The sequence below is a fragment of the Phoenix dactylifera genome, chromosome 8 (genome assembly GCF_009389715.1).
Source record: "Phoenix dactylifera cultivar Barhee BC4 chromosome 8, palm_55x_up_171113_PBpolish2nd_filt_p, whole genome shotgun sequence".
In the NCBI taxonomy this organism is placed as follows: domain Eukaryota; kingdom Viridiplantae; phylum Streptophyta; class Magnoliopsida; order Arecales; family Arecaceae; genus Phoenix; species Phoenix dactylifera.
The window spans coordinates 28,327,361-28,338,127 of record NC_052399.1 but is presented as its reverse complement, the minus strand read 5'-3'; the positions used below and the strand labels follow the sequence as shown (position 1 = coordinate 28,338,127).

Genomic DNA, 10,767 nt, shown 5'->3' with positions numbered 1-10,767 from the left:
AAGCTCCAATAATAGTTTACTTCTTCACTTGTCAACTGATTAAAATGACATGCAGAAATTTATATGCTTATAACGTACTTCTCCATAATAAAACAACGTTTTCCAAGCTGATATAAACATAGTGGATTCATGCGATGTTTTAGCTCTTCACCACGAGGATCCTTGAATCCTCGAAAAAATTCTTCTGTTTTAGCTCTACCAAGAAAACAATGAATGGCTGAGCAACGTTAGTTCCTTTCTTGTTTGAAGAGCATATCATGCTTGATATATATCAAGGCATCCAGACACCCTAAGCCTATCCAAGCACCAGCATGAGAGAAGAAAAACCTCTCACATTATCCATTTTCTTACTTTAGTATTCTGTATTGTTGCTGGAAATTAGACCCGGGGGTGACCACTGGCTGAGAAGAGGGAGCTCCGGTGCGGATGGTACGTCGGCAGGCTGCGTCCTCCGGGGGGCCTGCAAAAAGCCGGTGGCCGAGGTTCCCGGCGCCGGCCCTCCGATGCTTAAGTCAGAGGAAACTTTTGTGGAGAAAGAGAGAGATTACATGCAAGATCCAGAAGTCTAAATCAGACCCCCCCCCCCCTTCAAGAGGAAGAAGTTTCTCTTTTATAGGAGGGATACAGGGATACATGTGATGTAACTGGGCGAATTAATGAGTTACCGTCATGATTGGGCGTGATCGTGTGAATTAATGAGTTGCCTTGGGTGACTGGACGGAATTGAGTGAGTCAACTAGTTGCCGTGGATAGCCTGAGATTTTGAGTAAGCCGGAGGTCCGTAAAGATCGTGCGCATTTAATTGTTGACAGTCGCTCAGGCAGAGATCGCGGGATTAGATCCTGGGAGAGAAGGAGAGGAGCTCGACTCCCGATGGAGTGGAGAGGTCTGCTTCATTCTTTGACTGGATCTTCTTCGGATTTAAGGTTGATCAAGACCGCACGGCTGTGAGCTCTAAGATCGGGCACCTTGAGGTCGGACGCTCTGAGGTCGGGCGCCTTGAGGTCGGGCACCTTGAGGGTTGCTGCCGTGGTGCCCGTCATCATGTGCCGGCGATGCATCCACGTGCTTTGGGGCAATCCATTTTTTCCCTAACATGTATAAATCTAACAAAGATTGGGTTTGGGTTATATCTGTTGTCCGAAAGAATGATTGATCTTCTTTTGCAATATTGACCGTTGGACCATATCCCATGCAGATCTCAAAGCTCTCCAAACTCAAAGCAACCATTGCGTGATCAACTGGTGGATTCGTGCAAGGGAAGGTGAATTCTTCTTTCACACAAAAGAGACAACCTATGTCCACAATGATCCATAACTATAACATCTAGAAAAGCATACAAAAGGGAAAAAAAGTCTTAAATCTGTTGCAACACCAAAATGATAAAGCTGCTGCAACTTGACAAGGTATTTGGAGTCTGCATAGCCTCTGTTTCGTTGCATGGGAGACATCATGGACATGACATAAATTGAGTTTGAGTAAGATGCAACAATTCCTAGACTCATCATTTGGCCAAAAAGACACAGGACATTCACAGATACAGCTTCATATTAGCTATCAAATGAACTCACCATAACATAGAGATTGCAAGGTTACTAGGGACCATGGCTATATTACAGAGAGGCTTCTGCAGTCTTTAAGTCATTCAGAATGCTTGCTTTAACCTCATCTGATGGTGTAGCAAAGGGGCCTGCTTTTGAATAGAAATTGGCCAACGATCTTATTGCTTTCTCCAGAGCAGCATATGACTCCTGAAACAAATGCCAGATTATTTTGTAATTGAGCAGTCTCAAAAAAATTTAAGGAATGCCTTGGTTCATTATAAGATAATCATTTGTTACACAAGTAAGATGATTTATTTATAGTACATGAAATGACTTGAGATAATCAACCAAAAAACTCACAAAAGAAAACCTAGTATGCGGCTGAGAAAAGGCATTCGTTGTTGGAGTCTTTCATCGTTATAAAATGCCAGGATTTGCTTTGGCACCTTTTTCTCATCACTTGCCAGTTACTTAGAGACTTCTGATTTTACTTGGGGCAAAAGTGAACTTTTGGAGTTCTACCAATTCAAATGATTACTGATCTCTCTATTTAATACTTCCAAGTCTGCATGTCGTACTCCATCTTTGCTTGTTCTTGTTTCCTTCCTTTCTGTCTCGCCGAGCTAGCTCCATTAACCTCCTGAACCCAGCCTCATTTTCCACTATTCTCAGGCTCCCAATTGACAGTCCAGCACCATGGGCAAACAATTTCCACATTTTAATCACTTCGATCTCTCCAATACCCCAGAAGAAGTCTTGATGAAGTTAAGACAAAACATAGAGAAAAGTATAGAGAATTTTCTTCATAGAAACCAATCTCAAAAACTCAAAATGTGATTTCTCTCTTGGGTATCTCTCCAATGTGATGAAGTTGGTTATCCGGAAATATGAAGCAGAGAATATATAACCGTGCATTACAGCCCCACAAAGGTCTAGTCTAGGTCCATCCAATTCTCAGTCCTCCTTCCCTTCTCTTTCTAAAAGACCTTTAAACACCTCTTCTAGTTTTATCTAGTGAAGAAATTCAGGAATTACACCACCAGCGCTGCACCTTTCCTCTTCGGATTTCATTCCAGATCCTTGGGGAATAAGCACTGCATTGGAGCCAGGCAAGAGCAACAAGATCAGAGAAGAGCCAAGAGGATTGGCGCAAGATGAACGAGTTTGTGGGAGATGGGAAGGAGGGTAAAAATATGAGACAAGGACGCATCCCAAAAAGCCCTTAGCTCTAAATAACTTACGACTTTACCCGTACCTTGCATCAGTACCTCTGGTTGTGGTCAGTTAAAAAGTTAATTCTAAGCCCTCCAATCAAAAAACATGGATGTTTATGGGGACAAAGGAAGGTACCAAAGCAAATCCATAAAATGCCAGATCTCCACATCCGTGGATTCATATGAAAGCCTGAAACTCTACTCCAAGCTCTAGAAAATCAGTGTCTAGTGCATTTCATCCTAATTGCATTCAAAAGAAATAAAACAAATAGAACATACTGACTGCTGACACACGGAATATAAAAAAAGAAGATACTCAAGACTATGTTGGGCATTCTGAGATGCTCATTCTAAAGTTTGCTTTGAGGATCCTAAAATAACCTTACCCAGACTTGGGCACCATATGATCTACAAATCTCCTTAAAATATATAGCAGAGGATAAAAGAGAAAAGAACTTAACTGATATTGAGCGGAAAAGATTTGATGGCAAATAATGTATATGATGCTGTTGAGGCAATTTTCAGTTATAAGATACTGCTTCTACCATAAGGAAAGGATGGGATCAACTGTTCATGGCTCTAATATGGCATATTTGGCACGAAAGGAATTCCAGGATCTTTCATAAGCAGAAGTCTTCAGCTTCTTCTATACTTCATAAACCCTTTACACCTTTTCAATGTGGCATAACTTCTGTTAAAACATCAGTGTAATTTTTTTAATACTTTTATAATAAATTGGGGGAAGTTCCTCACTTCCACCACTTCCCATTCAAAAAAAAAGAGAAAAAGATACTGGTTCTACCAAACTTCACTCTACTGAACAACACTATTCTCCATGAAATTTTTACGCCTTTAGATTTGCCGTCCATCAATGCACATTTGCAGTGCTCATAGGAACTTGGGTTAATTTTCTATCGCATTGATGACAATGTCCGTAGATTTGAAATGCCCACCTCTAAGAGAAGTTATTTGTGATAAATCAAATGTCAAACACCGATCCATCACAGAGAGAGAGAGAGAGAAGAAAAGAAAATTTCCAATATCTAACAATGATCAAGTGATTAAAGATTTCATGTTCGATATTTTTTTTTTGAAAATCTTTCAGTTCCACAATTATGCTACATCAAAGGAATATCATACACTCACCAAAAAGGAATGTCATTCACATTTACTTCCTCTCAGAATATATCACATCAAATATGAATGTTCTTTTCATCAACATATATACGAATGCACATTTTAGATATGAAGTGAATGAACATATGTAACAGAAATTTCCCATCCATGTGGAGTGAGATTTAACAAAAGGATGCATATATTAAGAGAGGGAAAAAAAATGGGTAGCCACATAAGGAACATGAATGACCCTATGCAACCGAGAAGAGAGGTCGGCTCAAGAAGATGCATAGAATACACAGATATCTAGAATGTTTTCTCATTCTTCCAGGGTCCCAAAAATTACAACAGTTCCAGTTCAGAAAAAAAAGAATGCAGTTGACTTTTCAGTGTAGCAAATTGAAACAAAGATTACAGGGGGTTTACTCCAAAAGAAAAAACATCTGAATTGAAATAGGAAAAATTTTGCAACTGACCAAGTACTGACAGGTTTAATTTAGAAAATACATTTGTAAGGAAGGAATAGAATGACAAGTAGGATTAAGAAAGGGGAAAAAGTTCTTCTATAATACATCAAGCCACACTGACAATGGAAGCCTCTATGCTATGATAAGGGTGCCAGATTGCTGAAATAGATGTATACTTTTTTAAATGCAACGCTAGGCTAAAATGCTCAAAAGGTGTTTTGATTGGTCATCTTGAATAAGCAAAAAGCTTGCAGGTGACCTAATTACCAAGAACAACATGCCAACAAATTAATGGTCAAGTTCTATTTTGGGATAATGAGAAATAATATATGTATCTGATATCTACCATCCCAATACAAAAAAAGAAAAAAAAAAGGAAAAAGAAAAAAAAATCAATCACATTAGTTGCAAAGTCTTGAAAACATTTCATATCAGATCGGTTCCAAGATTTTATTTCGCATTAACAAAAATTTTAATTAAATATTGACTTTATATTCTCCTGGATTTTTTTTTTAAAGCAATACTTCCTTCATCATCCCCGCAAATAACATACATTCTGAAATAACATGATGAGGGGTCATAACATATTGAATATATTAGGCTCTGAGAATAATACTAATGTTCAACAACATCATAATGTAGTAGAGAAAAGGCACATTCCAATAGTACATATGAAGATCATGAGTTCTAGAATTCACTAGTTGGCAATAACAATGTTAAGACTCAACCGCATCTACATATTAAAACAAATGATAAGGAATAATGAAGCTATCATTTGAGGAAGGAAAATAGTAATAGATGGTAAGAAAAGAGAAGTGCAAGGCAAAGTGATAAAAACCAAAGAGGAAGGAAAAAGTTAAATAATAAAAATAAGAAGAAGAACAAGAGGAGACAGCTGATCAGTTGTCCAGGCCATGGTTGATGCAGAAACATAAGTCATAGAAGAATTCTCCTACAAATAACTGTGAAGAATAGTTGCCCTCTCTATTAAGTTTCTTCACACGCTAATAGAAGTTTGTTATTGCCTCCTTTAGAGCTCCAAAAATTTCCTTTAATAAAAGCATTTTCTATTTTAAACTTTGAAAATTACGGCAAGACTATATCAAACTGAATCACCTTCTACAACTAATCTATCCAATCTTTCAAGGAGCTGCTTTAAAAAATAAAAAAATGTCTCCCACCAATAACTATGAACAATTTCCCACTCTAACAAGTTTCTTCGTGCCAATAAGAGTACGAAATTGCCATCTTACAACTCCAAAATTGCCTCCATGATGTCTTCTTCCCATACCATCCTAAGCTGCCTTCAACAACTAATCTGTTCTATCTTAAACATGACTAATGCAAGTCTAATTACCTGCTCGTACCTTATTTTCACATGGCTCATGATAGCAATTGGATCATAGAATGTTCGCAAATGTTCTGAAAGAAATCACAAAATCCCAGGATGAAATATGGCAACGGAGTTCAATTAATCTGTTCGTTACTAATGTGAATCCAGGGTAGCAATATATACATATATATATATATATATATATATATGACAAGGGATGTGAGCATGCAGGGTCAGTTGTTCCAGCACATCAGAATGAGAGGACATGGCTAAATAGAAACTTAAGGATTGGGCTTCTATATCAAGGCACAATCAAGTAACTCGGATAGTGTAACAACCCAAAATCTCACCCAAAATGGCTAGCCAGAAGGTATTATTTAGGTTCCTTTATCCTGTATAAGTACCCAAGATCTACCAGTGAATAACCGATGTGGGACTAAACACACGCCCGCATGGGTCCTTACATACTGCCCCATTCAAGCCCTGACATCCTCGTCAAGCTAAGGGTTCAAATTCATTCAAATCTAATCACAAACACCATGATCGGCCCATGGTCAGCCACAATAGATCCGTGCTGCAATGTTCCCTAGTCCACATAGGTTATGGGCCGGGTTCACTCTGATACCATTTATAACAACCCATGACCTCATCCAAAATGGATAGCCAAAATGTATTATTTGGGTTCCTTGATCCTGTACAAGTACCCAAGATCTACCCAGCGAATAACCGATGTAGGACTAAACACATGTCCGTACGGATCCTCACATACTCCCCGTTAAGCCGTAACGTCCTCATCAGGATAAGGGTTCAAATCCATTCAAATCTAATCATAAACACCACGATCGGCTCGTAGTCAGCCCCAATGAATTCATACTGTAATGTTCCCTAGTCCACATAGGTTATAGACCAGATCCACTCTGATACCATATGTAACAACCCAAGACCTCACCCAAAATGGCTAGCCGGAAGGTATTATTTAGGTTCCTTGATCCTGTATAAGTATCCAAGACCTACCCAACGAATAACCGGTGTGGGACTAAACACACGCATGCACGGGTCCTCACAGATAGGCTCAGCTAGATCCTCTTAGCAATTGCTAACAATAATTATCTTGTATGAACGTAAATTTCTATTAAGTATATAATTATATACTTTAACAATCAGATAATTACAAGTGAGACAAATATCATTGGCAAGTGTTGAAATCTAGAGTCTAAGTTTATTTTGGTTATATGCAACAGCTTAGACACAAGGTATCAGGAGAAAGAGTATTGATATACACCATTAATATTTAGTATTAACAAATAAATATACTAGGGATCATTGCAAAGTTCCGTCTGATTCTGTGGAACAAATCCAAAGATCAATAGTTTCCAAAAGAGATAGATAGTGCAGTTTAATTTTTCTGGCAGTGCAAAAGGAGCTGGACCATTAATTTTGGAGTTTAAACTTAAACTGCCTAGTGTAAGAACAAGATCTGAGTGAATTTGAGCATAATCTATCAGTAATATGGCATCTTCGTACCCCAATTATGAAAAAGCAAAATTAAGGTCAACAGGACGTGTACCTCCGCTACAACTGCTTGCTGTCCCCTCCAACCACTTAAGTACTCTCTAATTGACTCCTTTGCAGCATCAGCATTCCTTCTGAATTTGGCAACATCCTTTGTATTTTCCTCTAGTGACTCTCTAAGTGTCTTCACCACTTCCCTTACAGCCTTTAAGTAGGCCTTCGGCAGTACTTTTCCAGATTTTGTTTTCTCATTGGGATCCAAAAAGGATTTGATTGCTCCAACAACACCAGCATTACCCTCAGCCTCTTTATCTTCTGGGTTCTTTTCTTCTGCCTTGGCAGGTGATGCAGTTAAGTTACAATTTACCGTTATACTGGAAACTAATGAGGCACCACTACAAAATATCGCAAGCCTTCTGTTAACCAAATTTTCATGGGAAGACTTGATTGAAGAGCCCTTCACTTGCAGTTTGTCTGCTCTGTTGCATAAAAAAGGTACAATGAAACAAGGATGAATTAGCTGAAACATAGGTCTATAAACTAGAAGAGTGGTTCTCAGAAGTCAAAACTTACAGGGAGAGAACTGTTTTGCCTTCTTTTTAATATGTTTTGCAGAGCAACAATAGCAATTTTCTAGTAAAGAGAGAGAAGAAATCATTCTTTCCTGTATAACTGGCAAGGGAAAAGGACTTCTCATCACTTCTTATATATCAGAATCACTTGGATCAATGACAGCATAAAGAAAGGAATTGCTTTTAACATATAATAAAAAATTCCATTACAATGTTGATCCTCTTATCAGAAGGATACTGCCAGAGTTTCAAAGGAATGTAGTAGCTAAAAAGCATGAGAAAGGAAGCATATAATTTAATGTTAAATTAAAAAAAAATCAGAAACCAAGAAAATGGATAAAATGGAATACATAAGAAGTGATCTTTTATTGGTGCATGAAAGCATATCTAGGTATTAGGCAGCTGAGAGTGAGGCCTGAGCACACACAACAATTTAAGAGAACAGAGAACTATGATTATGGAATAGTAAGAGCCACGAGTGGCCTAATATGCAAGACCACTCGTCTCAATAGTTGGATCGAACCATCATGCATCACTCTTTACACCATATGATTGTCACTCTACGACACTAGAGCATCGCCAGAATCTAAGATTATTCTTTTTTAATTATTTGCCAACAAGTTCACCAGATTGGACTCATAACTTCGTCTTCTGAAGGAAGTTTATATGATCATGGAACTGGGCATAACAAACCAGTATCTTAGTGGTTGTTTTGCCAGTCAAGTATTTCATTGAGAATGTAAGATTTTATTCTGAAACTACCATGATTGAATTGGTTCATTTGCACATTATGGACAAACATTACCCCTCCATTACAGAAAGTCTAAGACATTATGTCCTTTATAGATACTTGCTCCCGGCTTGCTCCCCTCTTGAATCTTAATAATTTGCTTGAACCCTTAAACCATCTTTTAAAATTTAAAAAGAAAACCAACAGGAGCTTTTAGTTTTGCTGTACCCAAGATCCTTCAGCTTCTTTCCATGTAGAGGAGGGGTGCAACTGGGGGTATAGCCCAGTTTGCATTACAATTTGATTACAATTAAGCTGTGTAAGTTCATCATCAAGCAGAATATAACCAATCTGACCAAACCAACACATGCCAAAATCCAACATTATGTCAAGCCCTATTTTATATATATGCAGCCAGTCCTTAATAACCTAAGCAGAAGATGCTGGTTCCATGTCCCTTTTTTGCATATCCTCCACACCAGTATAATTTAATTAATAAAAAATCCAAACAACATATTAAGTTCTTCTCCCTTACTAGATTCCTACTCTTTTCCTCTTCTTTTCCTTTCCAACCATGTAAACTTCTGTTCGTCGATACTTATACGATTCTGCTCTTACATGCAAATCCCTCGTAGCAACATAGGAATTTCAACTTCACATACAAGAAGGCAAAATTTACGGACCAAAGCACTCATCTGGCATTTCTTAGCCAAGTAAACTTAAGGTTCAAACAGCAGCTAAGTTCATGCAACTCCAACCAGAATATGTTAAGAAAAGAGAAATGGCCTTCAGAATCATCAGATTAAAAAACAATAATTGTGCAAAATCTCAAAAAAGTAAATTATCTTTGCTGTTCTTGAAGTAGCAAAATCAGTAAATCTCAGTGCAATAATCTGAAAAACTAACTACAACGTAATTGAATCTTCAAATTTAAATCCCACGTTCACGGAAAATGCTATCCAAACAAATAAAATTAGCATTCTGGTATATCTGCTAATGGTTCAAATCCACACTGACATCATTTCCACCCCATGTTTCAGAAAATCAGTCCAACAATTTAACGAAAAAAAATACAGCAAACTACATGAACCTTCCATGTTAAACTATGAAGGAAAAAGAGGTTATGAGATTTGAGAGGGCTACCTCTATATTATTCGTTGTAAAATCTTTCGCTTTGGTGTGTCTTCCTTAAAGAAACCTCTCTTGCGGGTCGCTTGGCTGTCGTCCGCCAGGGCCTTATCTCTTTGGGTCATTACGTGGGACGGGGCGGTCCTACACAAGATGGGAAATTTCTAGGTCTTATATAAAGATCGAGCTTTGTATCAACGGGATTGCTCGGTCCTGAGCATTCATCATTTTACAAAACATGCAAGAGTTTTCAACTGTTGCTGATTTCTCTTACTCCTTGATGTTTTTTTTCATCCATTTCACCTCAAAAAAGTAGCAAAGGAAGATAGAATGAATTAAACACTCTCCAATTTAAGGTTGACCTAGAACCACAGATGTTTAATTCTATATTACCTGCCATCCGTGAACGTGGAATGCCCAGTGATTGGAGCCATTTGGAGGAGGTTACCTTGTTTCGCAATACATAATGATGGGTCCTTATCAACTTATACATGAATGACAAATGATCTAGGACGGAGTCCCTCTATATATATAGAGAGACGAGATTAAAAAAAGTCAGAATAATTGATAGTTATATGATTTTTATTAAATTTAATAAAATCCGGCAACAGCAATCCAACTAGATATGGAGGGTTATGCCGGAGGAACAGGATTCGGCGACACTAATTATGATAAGCAGACCGAAGGAATGGGATGTGGCCATGACTGACCATGACACATGGATATTAGTCATAGGTTGAAATCCGTTGGATTGTGATTTGGTTTTTGGTTTTGCCATACATGAGATCATGGAAGCAAATCTTCGGAACCGCTGAAAACTGTGACAATGTGGATGGATACGAGAGTCAGCGGTTATTCTTCCGCTTATTATTTTATATATAAATAAATTATCCATCTTCTTCAACGACAAGCATTATGACGACAGTACATTTTTGAAGATCAAGATATTTAGACCATGCTACTCTCATTATCTTTTAAGATTATCCTTTTTATACTTATTCAATATAGGCAGCACATCTACCTAGTTTAGCTACAAGACTTTTTACCACTCTCCACCTATCAACAAGTTTTTTTTTTTATCATGCATGTCTCCCTCTAGATGGTCAAAGCGAGAGACCTAACGACAGCGATCCAATTCTCTTTTTACACAA

At 37.9% G+C, this 10,767-nt stretch overlaps 1 protein-coding gene across 2 annotated transcripts; it reads right to left on the bottom strand.

Annotated features, from left to right (window-relative positions):
- Window positions 1-1,468: 1,468 nt before the first annotated feature.
- On the bottom strand, window positions 1,469-9,766 carry LOC103712564 (photosystem II D1 precursor processing protein PSB27-H2, chloroplastic). Of its 2 annotated transcripts, none has more exons than XM_008799115.3 (4): window positions 9,632-9,766; window positions 7,760-7,918; window positions 7,242-7,660; window positions 1,469-1,751 (listed from the first exon to the last, which is right to left on the bottom strand). In XM_008799115.3, the coding sequence occupies exons 2-4, from the start codon at window positions 7,881-7,883 to the stop codon at window positions 1,614-1,616; spliced, it is 681 nt and encodes a 226-aa protein (XP_008797337.2). In that variant the 5' UTR covers window positions 7,884-7,918; window positions 9,632-9,766; the 3' UTR covers window positions 1,469-1,613. The 2 variants fall into 2 exon arrangements, with proteins under 2 accessions (XP_008797337.2, XP_008797338.2); XM_008799116.4 differs by having other exon boundaries at window positions 7,760-7,858.
- Between the last annotated feature and the right edge of the window lie 1,001 nt (window positions 9,767-10,767).